Source organism: Chiloscyllium plagiosum, unplaced genomic scaffold, assembly GCF_037043375.1.
Source record: "Chiloscyllium plagiosum isolate Xiang-an unplaced genomic scaffold, Cpla_swu_hap1 HiC_scaffold_8, whole genome shotgun sequence".
Lineage (NCBI taxonomy): Eukaryota > Metazoa > Chordata > Chondrichthyes > Orectolobiformes > Hemiscylliidae > Chiloscyllium > Chiloscyllium plagiosum.
The window spans coordinates 12,503,363-12,521,455 of NW_028270146.1; the positions used below are offsets into that span (position 1 = coordinate 12,503,363).

The 18,093-nt window shown below is 41.4% G+C and overlaps 1 protein-coding gene across 5 annotated transcripts in view; it reads right to left on the reverse strand.

Moving 5' to 3' along the window:
* dglucy (D-glutamate cyclase) overlaps positions 1-18,093 on the reverse strand; it is a 123,762-nt gene that overhangs the window by 13,053 nt on the left and 92,616 nt on the right. For all 5 annotated transcript variants that reach the window (XR_006312687.2, XM_043696939.2, XM_043696936.2 and 2 more), the window contains 5 exons: positions 15,348-15,554; positions 12,983-13,243; positions 12,302-12,401; positions 11,969-12,117; positions 8,316-8,435 (listed from right to left, as the gene is read on the reverse strand). Coding sequence is in view for 4 of the 5 variants with exons in the window: in XM_043696939.2 (XP_043552874.2) it covers positions 8,316-8,435; positions 11,969-12,117; positions 12,302-12,401; positions 12,983-13,243; positions 15,348-15,554 (837 nt within the window). In the remaining variant the exon portion in view is untranslated. The remainder of the gene's footprint in view (positions 1-8,315; positions 8,436-11,968; positions 12,118-12,301; positions 12,402-12,982; positions 13,244-15,347; positions 15,555-18,093) is intronic.

Sequence of the window (18,093 nt, forward strand, 5' to 3'; positions counted from 1 at the left end):
TTTGGCATAGGCCTGTGATCACTTGCTGCCAGACTCCTCCATGCTCATTGACAATGCCATCAGATCCTCTGGCAGGCCTGCCAATGCACCAAGCATTTCTGTGTCTACTGTCATCAGCTTTTTCATCATTTCATCCAAGTCCTTCACTGTGTGCTTTGCAGTGGAACACGTGATCTCACCAGCCAGGGAGCTAGTACTTGTGCTATCATTAGCTTCAGCTCACTTTCCCTGGCTATCTCACCAACCACAAGGAAAAAGCTGTAAAATTGGCAAATGACAAACTTGTTTAACTGATCTTGCATTCTTCAAAATGGAAATCCTGTCTGACCATTATGTTCATTTCCAAGTACTGCAGTTTTATTGACTCTCGTCATGTAGACATCCTGTCTCTGTGTTGCTCTCTGAAGTATGTGCAATGCCAGTTCATTCGAACTGGTAGCTGTGAGTGATAGATTGAGTGTTGGTGTTTCATCATCATTAGTATTGTCTTCCTGTTGGCCTTCCTATTCCTGTACCATTGCCTGGCAAAGCTGCAATTCTTAGATATTTGAAAGGAGCAAGGCTAGATTTTGGTGGGGGAGGGGAGTTATTGGGTTGGGGTGCAGGAAGAGGTGAATGCTGATACCATCTGAGTTTGTAAATCAGAAGAATTTGGGTGATTTTGCAAATAGGATGTAAGAAGGTAAACTTGGTCAGACCATACTGCTTCAGTGGTCTCAACTCCAATGCTGGGCATGGCTTCAACAACAGCCTCTCCAATTACGGAAATATTGTTTCCTCCCTGGTGATAAGAACATGCAGGCATGTTTATTCTTTGCTGCTGTTGTCTGTACTAATGCATCATTTGATGGTGAAAGAGAGTGGGAAGTGTGCCAGTAAGTATGCTGCAATCTCCTTTGAGTAATCTGGTACAACAGTTCCATAATGCAGTGTCTCCAATGTTGTGAGATATGCAGCAGTGTAAGGTGTGTAAAGGTGAGGTGAAACTATGATTGTGAGGAATGATGTGTCCTTGATAGAAATTGTTGGTAGATGAACAAAGAAAGCTGATGAATTGAGCGCGCTGGTTTGACTGTAAGAATAAGGCATTTGAAGACACATTTACTAAAACGACCTTTATTAATCCTATGAGGTCACTATAAACCTCTTTCAGAACCTTATTCACACCCGTGCATTGCGACCATTCACACTGGCCTTAGTGGCTATGTGTTCCTATGTCCAGCCAAGCACTCTGTTTGGAGGCTAAGCAAAAAAAGGCAAAGAACTGCAGATGCTGGCAATCAGAAACAAAACCAGAAATTGCTAGAAAAGCTTAGCAAGTCTGGCAGCATCTGTGGGAGAAGGCAGAGTTAATGTTTCAAGTCCAGTAACCCTTCTTCAGAACTGATTGTAGCTAGGAAAAGGTTGGGTGGGGAGAGAGTGGAAGAGTAAATGATAGTTGGAAATGAAGCCCACAGAGAGTGAGAGAGAGAGAGAAAAAACAGTTGGACAGGCAAAGGAATGGGTAAAGATTAGCCTTGTGGAATCACCAGCTGCTGAGTGAGACCATTAGTAGCTGACAATAGGGTAATAGTGATAGCAGCTCATGTGATGACAAGGCCTAGTGTTGTGAGGGTTGCACAAGGACATGGGAGAAGGTGCTCAGGTCCTAGAATTATCAAACTAGATACTGAGTCCCGAAGGCTGCAGAGCTCCCCAAGCGGAAAAGGAGATGCCGTTCTTCCAACTTGTGATGAGCTTCACTAGAGATGTTGGCCAGGGAGTAGCGAGGAATGCTGAAAGGGCAGGCAACAGGAAACTTAGAGACATTTTTGTGGACAGCATGTAGATGTTCAACAAAAAGGTTGCCTAGTCTGCCTTTTGTCTCCCCAATATGGAGGAAATTACATTGTGAGCATCAAATACAGTAAACCACATTGAGTGAAGTGCAGATAAATTGCTGCTGCACCTGGAAGATGTGTCTGGGGCCTTGGTTAGTGAACAGGTATTGGAGGATTCATTCTGGCCACCTGTTGATGCAGGATCTCTCTCTAACAAGACCTGGGCCTTGTAAACTGTTTTGCAACCTCTTCCATTTTTAACTATCTTCACACTTTGTTGCTTTGCCGGTGATGCCCTTGTACTGGTTTTAGAAGTTGAATAAAAATGTTTTGGCCAAAAATCTATCTAAAGTAAACCATAGGAGTATGTAAATTTAACTGACTTGTTCCAATTGTGACTCCAACCTCTAGTCTTGCCTCTAGTCTTGCCATTCAAATTATCTTGGAGAGATTATATAAAATCGAACCAAACTTCAAACCACCAGTGTCGATAATGAAAAGTTGTTGTTTCTTTCAAAAATGGTGCATCTCCTGCCAATGTGCTTGAACGAGACATTAATGCCACTGACATTATCATTGCGTATCCATATTCCACTGGGACCAGACATAGTTTGCCTGTTGTTGCTGCCACACCTCATTATTGGTCATCCCAGTGTTGCCCCCCACTTCTGCCCCAGATGTCCTGCTAACTGTTCTCTTATTCCTCTGCTCACCTTCCCATTGTTCATGCCCTTGCTGTGGTATCACCCACTGTTGGTGACGCTTCCTCACTGCTGGCCACTTCCCTCACCACTCCATTCACGGTTCCATCCCCTTTTACTGCTGGTTCCTGGAGTGAGGCAATGGGTGAGGCATCAAGGGGTCTTTCTGAGAAATCCTTGAGGTTATTGGTTTCATAAATAATTCAAAGCGCATCAGGATGCTACATGAAATAAAGTTTAATTTGGTAGTAACAGTGCGACATTTCAGAGAATGCAAGAATTCTTTTTAAAAAGTGTGAGTTTGTTGCAACCAACACCAGGGATTTCCTGTGTTGAGGGTTATGTACTCAGTCATGTGGCTTTGGGTTTCCTCCCACAGTTTGTTTTTGAAGCATCCCTCATAGTCAGCATTTTGCCCTTTCCAAAAATGTTTCTTCAACTCAGGCAAGCATGAACTTTGATATACATTTGCATTGTATGAAATGACCAATTGCTTGGAATTATTTCTCATTGTTCAGAATCTACAGTGCAATCTATGGCACCTTTTGCAATCATGGGGCATCACTTCACAATGTTGCACAACTCTAAACAAAAAAAAAGGTTACTAGCTTTTTTTCCAATAGTCTCTTTGGGAATTCAGAACAGTGGAAATGGATGTGAGGACAGTGGAATGCTCCTCCTGTACAATGTGGGAGGCACTAGTGTCCCCACTGACTTCATCTGTGAGAAGTGCACCCAACTACAGTTCCTTGGGAACCGCGTTAGGGAACTAGAGCTGGAGCAGGATGAACTTCAGATCATTCGGGAGGCTGAGGGGCTAATTGAGAGGAGTTACAGGGATGTTGTCACACGTCAGCTACAGGTAAAAGGCAGATGGGTTACGGTCAGGGGATGGAAAGGGAACATGCAGACAGTGTAGGGATCCCCTGTGGCCAGTTCCCTCAATAACAAGCATACCGCTTTAGGTACTGTTGGGGGGCCGACTTACCAGGATAAGCCATGGGGTACAAGGTCTCTGGCACAGAGTCTGTCCCTATTGCTCAGAAGGGAAGTGGGGAAAGGAGTACAGCATTAGTCACTGGGGACACCATTGGGGATAGATAGGAGGTTCTGTGGGAACAAGACAGACTTGTGGTTGGTGTGTTGTCTCCCAGGTGCCAGGGCTCATGATGTCTCGAATTGTGTTTATGGAATCCTAAAGGGGGAAGGGGAGCAGCCCCAAGTCATGATCCACATAGGCACTAATGATGTAGGTAGAAAAAGGGATGGGGATATAAGGCAGAAATTCAGGGAGCTAGACTGGAAGCTAAGAGTTAGAACAAACAGAGTTGTTATCTCTGGTTTGTTATCCGTGCTAGCAAGGTGAGGAATAGGGAGAGAGAACAGTTATAGAACATAAAACATTATAACGCAGTACAGGCCCTTCGGCCCTCAATGTTGCACCGCCGTGTGAAACCAATCTGAAGCCCATTTAACCTACACTAATCCATTCTCGTCTATATGCCTATCCAATGACCATTTAAATGCCCACAAAGTTGGTGAGTCTACAACTGTTGGGACCTCTACAAACGGGACAGTCTACACTGAACCAGAGGCGTACCAATATCCTGGGGAGGAAATTTGCTAATGTTCTTCGGGAGGGTTTAAACTAATTCAGCAGGGGGCTGGGAAGTTGAATTGTAGCTTCAGTGCACAGGAGGTTGAGAGTAATGAGGTGATGAATAAGATTTCAAGGTCACAGGAGTATAGTGGTAGGCAGGAAGGTGGTTTTAAGTGTGTCTACTTCAACTGGGATTTCCTTGTTGTGGTCATTTCGGAGACATGGATAGAGCAGGAACAGGAATGGTTGCTGCAGGTTCCAGGGTTTAGATGTTTCAGTAAGATCAGGGAAGCTGGTAAAAGAGGGAGAGGTGTGGCACTGTTAGTCAAGGACAGTATTACGGTGGCAGAAAGGACGTTCGATGAGGACTCGGTCTACTGAGGTAGTATGGCCTGAGATTAGAAATAGGAAAGGAAAGATCCTCCTGTTGGGAGTTTTCTATAGGCCTCCACAAAGTTCCAGAGATGTAGAGGAAAGGATTGTAAAGATGATTCTGGATAGGAGCAAAAGTACAGCGTAGATGCTATGGGGTCTTTAACTTTCCAAATGTTGACAGGAAACGCTTTAGTTTGTGTAATTTAGATGGGCCATTTTTTGTCCAATGTGTACAGGAGGGTTTCCTGACACAGTATGTAGACCGGCCAACAAGAGGCAAGGCCACATTTGATTTGGTACTGGGTAATGAACCAGGCCAAGTGTTAGATTTGGAGGTAGGTGAGCACTTTGGTGATAATTGAAGAGTTTAATGCTGGAAAAGCACAGCCAGTCAGGCAGCATCCAAGAAGAGAATCAACGTTTCTAGCATAAGCTCTTCAACAGGAATGAGGGAGTGGCCCAAGGGGGTTGGGATAAATGGGAGGAGGTGGGGCTGGTGGGGAAGGTAGCTGAGATGAAGATGGGGGTGAAAATAATAGGTCAGAGAGGACGGTGGAGTGGATAGGTGGGAAGGAAGATGGACAGGTAGGACAGGTCAAGAGGGCGATGCCAAGTTGGTAGGCTGGATCTGGGATAAATGGAGGAGGGGAAATAAGGAAACTGATGAAATCCACATTTATCCCGTTTGGTTGGAGGGTCCCAAGGCAGAAGATGAGGCGTTCTTCCTCCAAGCAATGGGTGACAAGGGTTTGGCGGTGGAGGAGGCCCAGGACCTGCATGTCCTTAGTTAAGTGGGAGGGGGAGTTAAAGTGTTCGGCCACAGAGCTGTACAGTTGGTTCTTGGATGTTCACAGGTCGGCGCAATATCAAGGGCTTCAGACAACATCTCCAGCAGAACCACCTGATGAAGAAGCAGCGCTTCGAAAGCTTGTGATTCCAAATAAACCTGTTGGACTATAACTAGGTGTTGTGTGATTTTTAACTTTGCCCACCCCAGTTCAACACCGGCTCCTCCAAATCTTAATTACAGATAGTCGACACAGTTTTGTGAAGGGTAGGTTGTGCCTCACAAACCTTAGAGTTCTTTGAAAAGTTGATCAAACAGGTGGATGAAGGTAAAGTGGTTGATGTGGTCTATATGGATTTCAGTAAAGCGTTTGATAAGGTTCCCCATGGTAGACTATTGCAGAAAATATGGTGGCATGGGATTGAGGGTGATTTAGTGGTTTGGATTAGAAATTGGCTAGCTGAAAGAAGATAGAGGGTGGTTGTTGATGGGAAATGTTCATCCTGGTAGTTCAGTTACTAGTGGTGTACTGCAAGGATCTGTTTTGAGGCAACTGTTGTTTGTCATTTTTATACATGACCTGGGTGAGGACTTGGAAGGATGGGTTAGTAAATTTGCAGAAGGTCAGTGGAGTTGAGGACAGTGCCGAAAGATGTTGCAGATTACAGAGGGATATAGATTAGCTGCAGCGCTGGGCTGTGAGGTGGCAAATAGAGTTTACTGCAGAAAAGTGTGAGGTGATTCACTTTGGAAGGAGTAACAGGAATACAGAGTACTGGGCTAATGGTAAGATTCTTGGTAGCAGTGATGAGCAGAGAGATCTTGGTGTCCATGTCCATAGATCCCTGAAAGTTGCCACCCAAGTTGATAGGGTTGTTAAGAAGGAGTACGGTGTGTTAGCTTTTATTGGTAGAGGGATTGAGTTTCAGAGCCATGAGGTCATGTTGCAGCTGTACAAAACTGTGGAGCAGCCGCACTTGGAGTATTGCATCCAGTTCTGGTCGTTGCATTATGGGAAGGATGTGGAAGCATTGGAGACGGTGCAGAGGAGATTTACCAGGATGTTGCCTGGTATGGAGGGAAGGTCTTATGAGGAAAGGCTGAGGGACTTGAGGCTGATTTTGTAACAGAGAAGAAGGTTGACTTAATAGAGACATACAAGAGGATTAGGGTGGACAGTGAGAGTCTTTTTCTTTGGATGATGATGGCTAGCAGAAGGGGACATTGCTTTAAATTGAGGGGTGATAGATATAGGACAGATGTCAGAGGTAGTTTCTTTACTCAGAGAGTAGTAAGTGTGTGGAACACCCTGCCTGCAATAGTAGTGGACTCCCCAACCTTAAGGGCATTTAAATGGTCATTGGATAAACATTTGGATGATAATGGAATAGTGTAGGTTAGATAGGCTTCAGATTGGCTTCACAGGTAGGTGAAACATTGAGGGCTGAAGGGCCTGTACTGCGCTGTAATGTTCTATGACTTCCAATGCTTGCTTCAGCCAAAATGCATCTTCCCTTTAAGAGTTGCAGGCTGATTTGAAGTAGTACATGCCATTTTTAAATGGTGTCAGTATCATCTGAAATTGGGTTGCCACCTATAGTGTGGAGCCATTCAATAGTGCAAAAGCAAATAAAACTTGTATCCTGACTGCATTACTTTGTACAAGTGCAGGTTAATCATGCACTAAAATCACATTTCTATTTTGTGTGCTTTAGGTTATTCATGAATTGAGATTCTTCAAGCCCTTCTGGGGAATCATTGATTTTTTTTATCCATGAATCCTAATTTCTTCAGAAACTAAACACACAATCTTACAGCAAGAGATTTTACAGCACAGATAGAGGGCAGTTGGCCCACTGTGCCTAAACTGGCTCTTTAATTCAGCGTTATTGCCTAATGTCAATTCCTACTTTGGCCTCACACCATTGTATATTTTCTTATCCAAATAATCATCCTATACCTTCTTTAATGCCTCAGTTGAATCCACCAGACTGCCAGGAAATGCATTTCATATCCTAACTACTCACTGAGTGAGTGAGTGATGAGTGAGTGATTACTTCCGCCGATCACAGCTAGAACTTCCCTCATCTCCATTCAGGGCCTCAACCAGTCCTTCCAGGTGAGACAGAGGTTCACCTGCCTCTCCTCCAACCCAGTTTACTTCATTCGGTGCCCCCGATGCGGTCTTCTCTACGTCAGCGAGACCAAAAGTAAACTCAGGACACTTTTCACCAAGCATCTCCTCAGGGCCAGTATGGGCCAGCCTGACTCCCAGTCACTAACCATTTCAATTCCCTTTTTCACTTATTCTCTCACATGACCATCCTCAGCTTCCTCCATTGCTACAGCGAATCAGGCCACAAATTGGAGGAACAACACCTGATCTTCTGCCTGGGCAGCCTATAGTACAGAGGACTCAACATTGAGTTCTCCAATTTCAAATGACCTTCCCATCTATGCCCTGACTCCCTCTCCAGCACCGCCTCCTCCCTTCCATTCCTGGCACTGACACTTCCTTTTAGCTACCAACTGGATTCATTCCTCCCACTGACCAATCAGGTCACCCCCCACCTGTATTCACTTACCATTACCTCACCATTCTGACCCTCTCCCCACCTATAACCCTTCAAACCCCCTTTATCTGCAGCTCCCCCTATCCCCACCTCCGTTCCTGAGTTATACCCAAAATGTCGAATTCTCCACAAACTGATACTGCCTGGCTTGTTGTGTTTCTCCAGCCTCTTGCTTGTCTACATTGGATTCCAGCATTTGCCGTTTTTTTGTCCCCAAATCTTACATTCATCACAGCTTAGTTTTGTAAACCAAACAGTTCAAGAATCATAATTTGCATATTTTCTGTCCCTGCACCTTACCAACTGTGTCCTTATAATCAACATGTCATCAGTTCTTGAAGGTCACAGGTTAAATAACTACAGAAAAAATGTTGACATCATTTTGTTTTTGAAAATTTGCATTGTCAAAGTCAATCTTTGGAGTTTCCAACTGACTGTTACGATACCCAATACACTCACCTGCAATAACTGTAAAATCTGCTTCAACATCACAAGCTATGAGATCCCCATTGTTTATGTATTTTTTCACGGCCTCTTTCACCTTTCCCATTCCCAGTTCATTCCCTCCATCTCCAATACCTAGAGAACAGAGACACAACAAACCCAGCAAATAAAGAAATTGAGGGAATAAAAGAGATACAACTACTATATGGCAGACTAAACGATCTTCTGATTCTGTAATGTTTTTGCTCCTATCTTTACATGTTTGCCCTTCCACAGTCATATAGATGGAATGTATTCTTAAGCATGTCTTTCAATCATTTTGCTTTGAACAACTGCTGGAAATTCAGGTTAAACACTTCTAATTACTACTGTCAAGAAAACTTAGTAAAAGGGAAATCAACTCCAGGGATTACATTAATTTTTGAAATAACATCATGAAATGATCAGCAATTGAACAAAATGAAAGGAGATAGATTTACTCCTCAGATATGGCACATTAGTCCCTTTTTGAACGGACTATTTGACCTTTGTAGACATGTTTAAGAAGGCCATGATGTGGAGGTGCCGGTGTTGAACTGGGGTGGACAAAGTTAAAAATCAGAGTCAAGATTAGAATGGTACTGGAAAAGCATTCCTGATGAAGGCTTTTGCCCGAAACGCCGATTTTCCTGCTCCTCGGATGCTGCCTGACCTGCTGTGCTTTTTCAGCACCACTCTAATCTTGACTCTTGATTTCAAGCATCTGCAGTCCTCAGTTTTGCAAAGTTAAAAATCACACAACATCAAGTTATAGTCCAACAGGTTTATTTGAAACTACTAGCTTTTGGAGTTCTGCTCCTTCATCAGGTAGCTGTGGAGCAGGATCATAAGATATTCATAAGTAAATCCCAGAACTTCTTTTAAGTCCATTTTATAAATTCCTATTTTGGAAGTAGAACCAGTCTGACTCAAGACTGGGATACAGACAGACTCTAACCTCACACCTTTATTGCACAGTTTGAGCTGAGATGTCACCTTTTTATAATAAAACCTTAAGTTATCTCAAGAATGTGACTTAAAAGAAGTTCTGGGATTTACGTATTAATGAACCAAAACCTGCAACCCATTCTAAAAGATGAAAGAATTAACAGCAATACAGTTTGTTCAATATATTGTTTCAGTTGCATGACACTGTAATCTTTTGCTATAAATTCTGTGTCTTATGATCCTGCTCCACAGCTATCTGATGAAGGAGCAGTGGCCTGAAAGCTAGTACTTCCAAATAAAGCTGTTGGACTATAACCTGGTGATGTGTGATTTTTAACTTAAAGAAGGGTGAGAGGAGAGGAACAGTCAAATTAAGAACTGCTTCATAAAGATTCAATTTGTGATCAAGTGTCTGAACAGTAAATATCAGTTCAGGCATGCAATCTCAGCCAAATTCTCACCAATGCTTACGTTTATACGACACCTTTAATGAAGCAAAGATTTCACAGGCACTTCATAGAAACATAATCATAGTAAAATTATTTAACACTGTGCTAAGGTCGGAAACATTAAGATATGTTTTAAGAGTAATCTTAAAGGGAGTAGGAGAGGATGAGCCATAGAGTGTTACGTAATGGAAACAGAGCCTTCAGTTCATCATGATTGTTCTGGATATTAAGCGCCGATTTACTCTAACCCATTTCCTAGCATTTGGCCCATAACCTTGGATGCCATGGTGTTTTAAATATTTCAAAATACTTTTTAAGGTTTAGTGAAGGACTTCAGGGCCAAGACAGCTGAGGCCCAACGGTGGAATGATAAAAATTAGGATTGTGCAATTGTAAGAGAATTGGTAGCATGGGTTGTGGATGAGGTTATAGATTTGTTTGCTGAGCTGGTGTGCTTTTCTATAGATGCTTTATCATCCTACTAGGTGACATTGATAAAGTGTTGGTGGTCTATCACACCTGGTATTTATTGTCTCTGTTTTTTGTATTTCCAATTCTGTAGCTGAGTGGTTTGTATATGGGGTCCAATTTGATGTATTCATTGGAGGAATGTAGAGATCTCAAGGGGTAAAAGGTTTTCAGGAGGTTACAGACATAGGATCTGATGGGATCCGAACACAGGGATGAGAATTTTAAAATTGAGCTGCTGCTTAATTGAGCCAGTGTGTCAGCAAGCACAGATTTGATTCACAACAAATATCAAACATTTACTGAACAGATTCCCAAGTAGCAACCTGGAATGACAGTCTGCTGATATCTTATCTCCTTTAGCCCAGGAGGATTGAGACAGACCACTAAGATTTGGTTGTATGCCAGTATTCAGACTGAGATGATGGAAGAATAGTGATAAAAATGGAAGCACAGTGATTAGCCCTTGTAGGTATGCAAGAAGATAAGAAATAGGAGCAGGTCCACTTGTGGATAATGGCTAATCTTCAATCTCAACTCGAATTTCCCATCCTGCCCCCAGGTTCCTCAATACCCTTAATGTACAAATCGATTGATCTCAGCCTTGAATATACTCAGAACGAAGTATTCACAACCTTCTGGAGTAGATAATTTCAAAGATTCACAACCTTCTGAGGGAAGTAGTTCTCCTCAACTCAGTCCTGGATGATTAACTCATTACACTGAACCTATTCAGTCTCATTTCTAGATTCTCCAGCTAGGGGAATCAATCTTACGGTACCTTCCATGTCAAAACCTTTCAATGAAACTTTCTCATTTGACTAAACTCTAGGGAACTATTCAACTTAATTTGTCCTTATAAGGTAATTTACTTACCTCAGGAATCAATCTAGTAAACTTAGACAGATATAGTGTTCCTTATTAATGGAGACCTATTCATTCCAGCTCTGCTTTCTAGCCTTTAAACAAACATTCACGCTAATACACTACCATCATTTCAGCAAGTGGTGCTCTGTCAGATCACTTTTCAAAACCCAGATATAGTATATTGACTAGTTCTTCTTTATGCTGGTACTATCTTGAAAAAAAATCTCCATTAGATTTATAATATATGATACTTCCTTTAGAAAACCCAGCTAACTCAGAATATTGTGGTTAGGCAAAGTGTCCGACTTCTTAAGAATGGACTTCAGCATTTTCTCACCGACTGATGTCAGGCTAAATGGCCACGAGATACCTGTTTTCTCTCTCCGGCCTTGAATTGCAGTATTGTATTTACTATCTTTCAATCCACTGGGACTATTCTATAAGTTAGGGAAAGTCAATGGATCCACTATACCCAAAGACACCTCTTTTAGAACCCTTGAATGTAGACCATCAAAGTGCAGGGTTATGTTTATGTGGTGAATTTCCCAAAGCTTTGCTGTTCTTGTCCTTCAGAGATTCACCACATAAACATAACCCTGCACTTTGATGATCTACATTCAAGGGTTCTAAAAGAGGTGTCTTTGGGTATAGTGGAGATAGGAACTGTTGAAATAACCTCAGTGATTTGCTGCATTGCCTCTCATAGCTCCTATTAATCCTAACCACAGTTGAACTGATGGGGTGGGGAAATGCATAGCAAGTCTAATGGCAAGGACACCAATCAAGCAATCTCATTTGTCGAAGATAGCATTGAGCCCCTGGAGTACAGTTCTGGCTGCACTCACCGAAGCAATTATTGCAATTTCTGTTCTGTCAGTACACAGGAGGAATTTCAACCGAAAATATGTTTGCAGTTACCTGTTGTGGAAATTCCAGGGATGTCCTGTGCTTTTAGGAAAAGCTTGTCAATGGGATCCACCAAGTGTTTAATATTTACTTTCCGTGCATTGTAGTAATTGCCATCTGCAGCCATTCCAGCTCGTTCTATTGCTATGAGATGATCAAACCTGTCCACATAGTTACACAAAATTTTTCAATAACCTGTCAATGACTGGATGTACGTATAAATGACTTACAAATTACCATATATTCATGAAACAACTTCTGTGTTCCCCATAGAACTACTCTTTTCATTTATTTAACTTACACACACACACGTTGCCTCTCCAAACCATACTTGTTAACATTTACCTTGGAAACTGGGGATCACCATCATGACAAAGGAACATGAGGGCTGAATCCTTGCCATTATCCTGGAAGCTAACGATAGGGACAGTGGTTTTTAACCTTCCTAAAAACAAAAAAGAATAGAAAGTAAATAGAAACTGTGAATGTTGGCTGTAGACAGGCAGTCAGTCGGAATTGCAAGTGAAATGGACAGATTCATCAGAACTAATGAACAATCCATTCTAATTTTTAACTATTGAGAGACACAACCCTGTCTTTGCTGCCAGCTCTGCCCCTCCACCCACCTGCTCTCCACTACATATCATGCACCTCCCCCGCATCCCTTCACCCCCTCCCAAAGTAATATGTGCATCTCCACAAAATTTCTCACTTGTGGCTTGGGAACAAATGATAATTCCTCGGCTTTGGCGGATTTTGTTCCAGCAGTAATTGCAATTCAAAAGAGTTGCTGGCCACTGACTGACCAGCAAGAGTCAGTGAGTGAGGCATCCATCTCGGATAATTGATCTTGAATGACAATTAGTTTGGCAGACCTTCCAAAACAGGTGGTGCAGGATTCTTTCTGACTCTCCAGCTAGTGGACTTGACTCCGTCACCTCCAATTAGTACTGCCCTAAAATTTTCAATTTTTCTTTGCTGTCTAAACATCAGCATTTTACTTTTTAAAAGGAAAAGAATAAGCACCTTGCTCAACTGCTTCTTCAATAATCTTTTTGTTCATCTCTAAGGCTCTTTGATCTGTTACTATGACAACGTTTTTCTTCTGGGCTTGCAACATGGCTGCTATAGCAATAGCTCCTGGAGGACCATCTGTCTCTTCTGGAGGCTGGTTATTGAAGTGGGTTGGAAATCCAGTGGTTATGAGCACAGATTTTGCATTTGAAAGAGAGAGACATGCTTTTAGCAGCTGTTTTTCAATTAACAAATGCTTGATTCCTCGATTGCCTGTCCAGAACATAAAAAACATTTCATAGATTTCAATTCCAACTTGGTTTACATTTTAAGACGTGCTATTCAATTGTACTAGTTCTGAATAATGGCAATTAGAACAAGACATAACTGTTATTGCATGTTGAAAATCAGTCCAATCGGTCTTGCTTGTGGTAACTCAGTTGCAATCAAGAATTTTGTTATAAGCACATTTTGCAGTAATATTCTTTCTGTTCTAGAATCTCTACCTACCCCCCAGCAGATAAAGCTGGTGAGTTATCGCTATATCTGTAACCTCCCATTGCCCTACAACTCTCAGAGAAATCTACATTCTCCTGCATCTCGACAATTGTGCATCCCCAATTTTAATTACTCTGCCACTGGCACTTGATATTACAATCCCAAGTGATGGCAATACTATTCAAGTCAGATCTGAGAGTGAAATGTGGTTTGATGGAGCATAAATTTAATTTTACAGTTAGTCGCCTTGTGGTGCTTAGTCTATGAACCAATTCACATAAGGCTGTAAATGCTTGTTTTAAACACCAGAATGCAAGTTCATTCTACAAAAGAAGAAAATGCAAAGATATGTCACACACACACACACACACACACACACACACACACACACACACACACACACACACACACACACACACACTAGATCCAATCTCTTTTATAATATCCTTTTCAGATCCTCAATCGTAACAATTCAACCATTTTGTAGCTAAACTCCCTCATTTATTACTTAACTGGCTCTTTCCAGTTCTCCTTCTTGGTCTGCTGTGACAGTTTTAAACTTCTTTATAGTTCTGCAGGCATAAGCGGCTTTCAGTTTTGATAATTTGAAAATTTCAATATAGCTTGGCGACATAACAAACAAAACTCCTCTACTCATACATAAGCTGTTCTTCTGAATTGAACTCCTCAGTCTTCTGAAGTGAAGTCAAACTAAACTAGTCACTCTGGTAATGGCATTTTGGGGATTGGAATGAGGTTGGCCAGGTGGATGTCATTAAGTACAAGGTCAATCAGGGAGCCCTGGCTGACAGATATAAACAGGAGTCTCAGAGAGTCTTCTCACTCCAGGGACTGGCTGTGAGCTAACTGGTCAGACTCCATGTACTGTACATGTGTAAATAAAGGGTGACTTAGTGACAGCATACCAGCATGTGTAGTTATTCCAGCCATAAAAGCTCCACTTTGTCAACACTTCATTAAGTTACAGTACAGGTATCTTTCTCACCTCTTGATTAAATCACATGCTCTTTATGGAAGTATATACTTAGCTCACTGACCTGTTTAAAACAAAACTTTCAAAAAAATGACACCAAAACGCATCTGCCGCAACTTAAAAAACTCAAATTCCCAAATGATGAAAAAACACATTAATGCAAACTAAAACATGGCTCTGAGTTAGAGGACTTATAGCATTGAGACACAGGGTCAATAGCACTGAAATAGAGGATCAGCCATGATCATATTGTATGGCAGAGCAGAATCAAAGGGCTGAATGGCTTATTCCTACTCCTCATTTCTATGTTTATATATTATACCCCATTAACATACTGTGCTTTCAGCTACCTAGGCCTTGAGTTCTGGAATTACCTCCCAAACCTATCCTATACCTTTTCCAATTTTAAAATCCAACTTAGACCTTATATGTTGCAGACATTTGGTCATCTGCCTTAATGGTTAATCTCATATTGTCCCTTGGGATTCCTGATAATGTTAAAAGTAGTATATGAAATAATTTGTCCTATAGTGAAGAAGCTCCTGGTTTGAGTCTTAATACTGTGGTTAAGTCAGATCATTTCAACCAGGGCATCAGTAATGTGTAAATATTCTCAGCAACTCTAGGTTTAGGGAAATGTAGAAACAATCGTGTTAGAAATTGCAGAATTGATAAATATAACTGTTCCTCTCCCCATTTGGAAAAACCCATTAGTACATATATAGATAATAGAGCCAATAATGAAGCCAGGTAGCTGCAGGAATCTGGTGGAGAATCTCCTAATTTCAGGGCTATCAATAGGGTAACTATGCTTCCTTAGTATAGACTCACATTTGAAACCCAAAACACATCATCATTAAGCTGTACTTAGCATCCTCTTCCTACCTGGATCTTGCTGAATCAGACTATCCAAGGCTTTGAATTTTTCTACAGCAGCAGCCGAGGCAACGCTATAGTGAACTGGATTCTGAGAAATGCAAAAAACATGTGGGATTTCTGCATCAGCAGCAAAGTCACTGGCCACCTCCTGCTCACTCTGCAGGTCAGTAATGAACATGCAGCCAGGAGCATGGGTGAAAGCCAGACCAGATTCTGCAAGTTAAAAAAAAAGATCAATTACAATGCTATTTCCATGATTTTGAAGAGAAGGATGGAATCAATTCTATATTGACATTCACAATATGCATATAGGTTACAGGTTTATTGGTGAGGGCTATTTAAGTGTTAGTATTTCTTTCATATAGGCATATCATTTCTTTCATATAGGCATATCATAAAGTCCACTAATGGACTTTAACAATATTTGTATAATTCACTCCAGTTCCCAAACATCCACCATCATTTTCTAGAAATTTGGTGGAAAAAAGACTTACACTAATATAGCACATTCTTAGTGAAAGATCCAATAGCACTTACCAAAGGCATAGAGTGGCAAAATCTATAAAAACATTTTGCTTTTTGACACCGAACCATACAAGTGAAATATCAGGAAAGATAACCAAAAGTTTTATCAAAGAAGTAGGTTTTTGGTGGCACCCGAGAGAGAGAGAGAAAGTTGAAGGTGGTGCATGGGGTGGAAATCAAATGGACTACTTTGTCCTGGAATGGTGCCAAGCTTCTTGAGTGTTGTTGGAGCTGCACTCACCCAGTTAAGTGGAAAATATTCCATCACACACCTGATTTGCAGCTTGCAGATGGTAGATAAGGATTGGTGAGACAGGAGAACTATTCATCACAGAATTTCTCAGCCTCTCTTCTCCTCTTGTTGCTATAGTACTCCCATGGTTTGTCTAATTCAGCATCTGGTTAACAGTAATTAATATTTATAGTGGGAGTTTTACAGATGATAATGCCATTGTATATCAAGTGATAATGGTTAGTTCTCTCTTTGTGGAACTGGCCATGTGTTGCACAAATGTTACTTCTTACTTATTTTCTCCAACAACCATAACTTTTATGTTGAGTATGATTCCAACCAGCAGAGCGCTTCTCCCTTAATTCCAACTTTTTCTACAGCTTCTTGATGCCACACTGAGTCAAATACCACCTTACTTCTGGAATTCAGATATTTTATCCATGTAATGAAATGGAAAGCTGTAATGAGATCAGGAGCCAATTTCTCCTAGGGACAACCCAGGAAATTATATGCTGGTGAGTCTTATATGAGTGGCAAAGTCATTACTAGAGAAGATACTTAGGGACAGGATTGACTTGCATTTGGAAAAGAGTTGACTTATTAGGAATAGTCACCATGGCTTTGTATGGGAGAGGTCTTGTCTCACAAAATTGAGTTTTCTGATTAAGAGATGAAGATGTTTGATGAGAGTACAGCAGTGAATGTTGTCTACACGGACTTTGCTAAAGCATTTGACATGATCCCTCATGCAAGGCTGGTCTAAAAGATTAAGTCACATGGGATCCAAGATGAGTTGGTAAGTTAGGTACAAAATTTGCTTGGTCATAGAATTCAGAACGTAATTGTGGAAGGGTCATTTTACAGTTGGAGGTCCATAACTAGTGATGTTCCGCAGGGATCAGTGTTGGGCTTCTGTTGTTTTAAATATATACAAATGATATGGATAAAAATGTAGTGGTCCGATTAGTAAGTTTGCAGACAAAATGAATATTGGTGGAGTGATCAATAGAGAGGAAGGCTATCAAAAGATGTACAGACATATCTTGGGGTGCAAGTCCACAACTTGCTGAAAGTAGCAACACAAGTAGATAAGATGATAAAGAAGGCAAGCTTGCCTTCATCGGTCAAGGTATTGAGTGTAAATGTTGACAAATCATGTTGCAGTTATATAAAACTTTAGTTGATCCACATTTGGAACACTGTATGCAGTTCTGGTTGCCACACTATAGGAAAGATATGGAAGCTTTGGAAAGGCTGCAAAAGACGTTTACCAGAATGTTGCTTGGACTGGAATATATTAACGATAAGGAGAGGTTGGATAAACTTAGATTGCTTTCCCTACAGCATCAGAGACTGAGGGGGGAATCTGATAATTAAGTATACAAACACTATGAGAGCCATGAGGTGGAGGTGCCAGTGTTGGAAGGGGTAGATAAAGCTAAAAATCACACAACACCAGGTTAAAGTCCAACAGGTTTATTTGAAAGTACAAGCTTTCAGAGCACTGCTCCTTCATCAGGTAACTAGTGGGGCAGGATCATAGGACACAGAATTTATGGTTAGAGATCAAAGTGTCACACAATTGATGTGATGTATTGAACAAACCTAGATTGCTATCAAGTCCTTAATCACTTAGAATGGGGACGCAGGTTTCAACTGATTAGTATGTAAATCCCAGAACTTCTTTCAAGTTACGTCCTGAGACAACTTAAGATTTTCTCAAAATAAAAAAAAAGCTTACATCTCAGTTCAGACAATGCATTAAAAGTGAGAGTTTAGGTCTGTCTGTATCCCAACCTTGAGTTAGATTGGTTCTATTTCCAAAGTAGGAATTCATAACATGTCACATGGACTGACTGCTTTTAGATTGTATGCTTTTTGAACAAAATAGAATGTATCTGCAAATACAAATTCACCCCAGAGACTTATATGTGAGTGGCGTGTGTGTGTGAGGGAGAGAGAGAGTGTGTGTGCTTGTGAGAGTGAGTGTGTCCG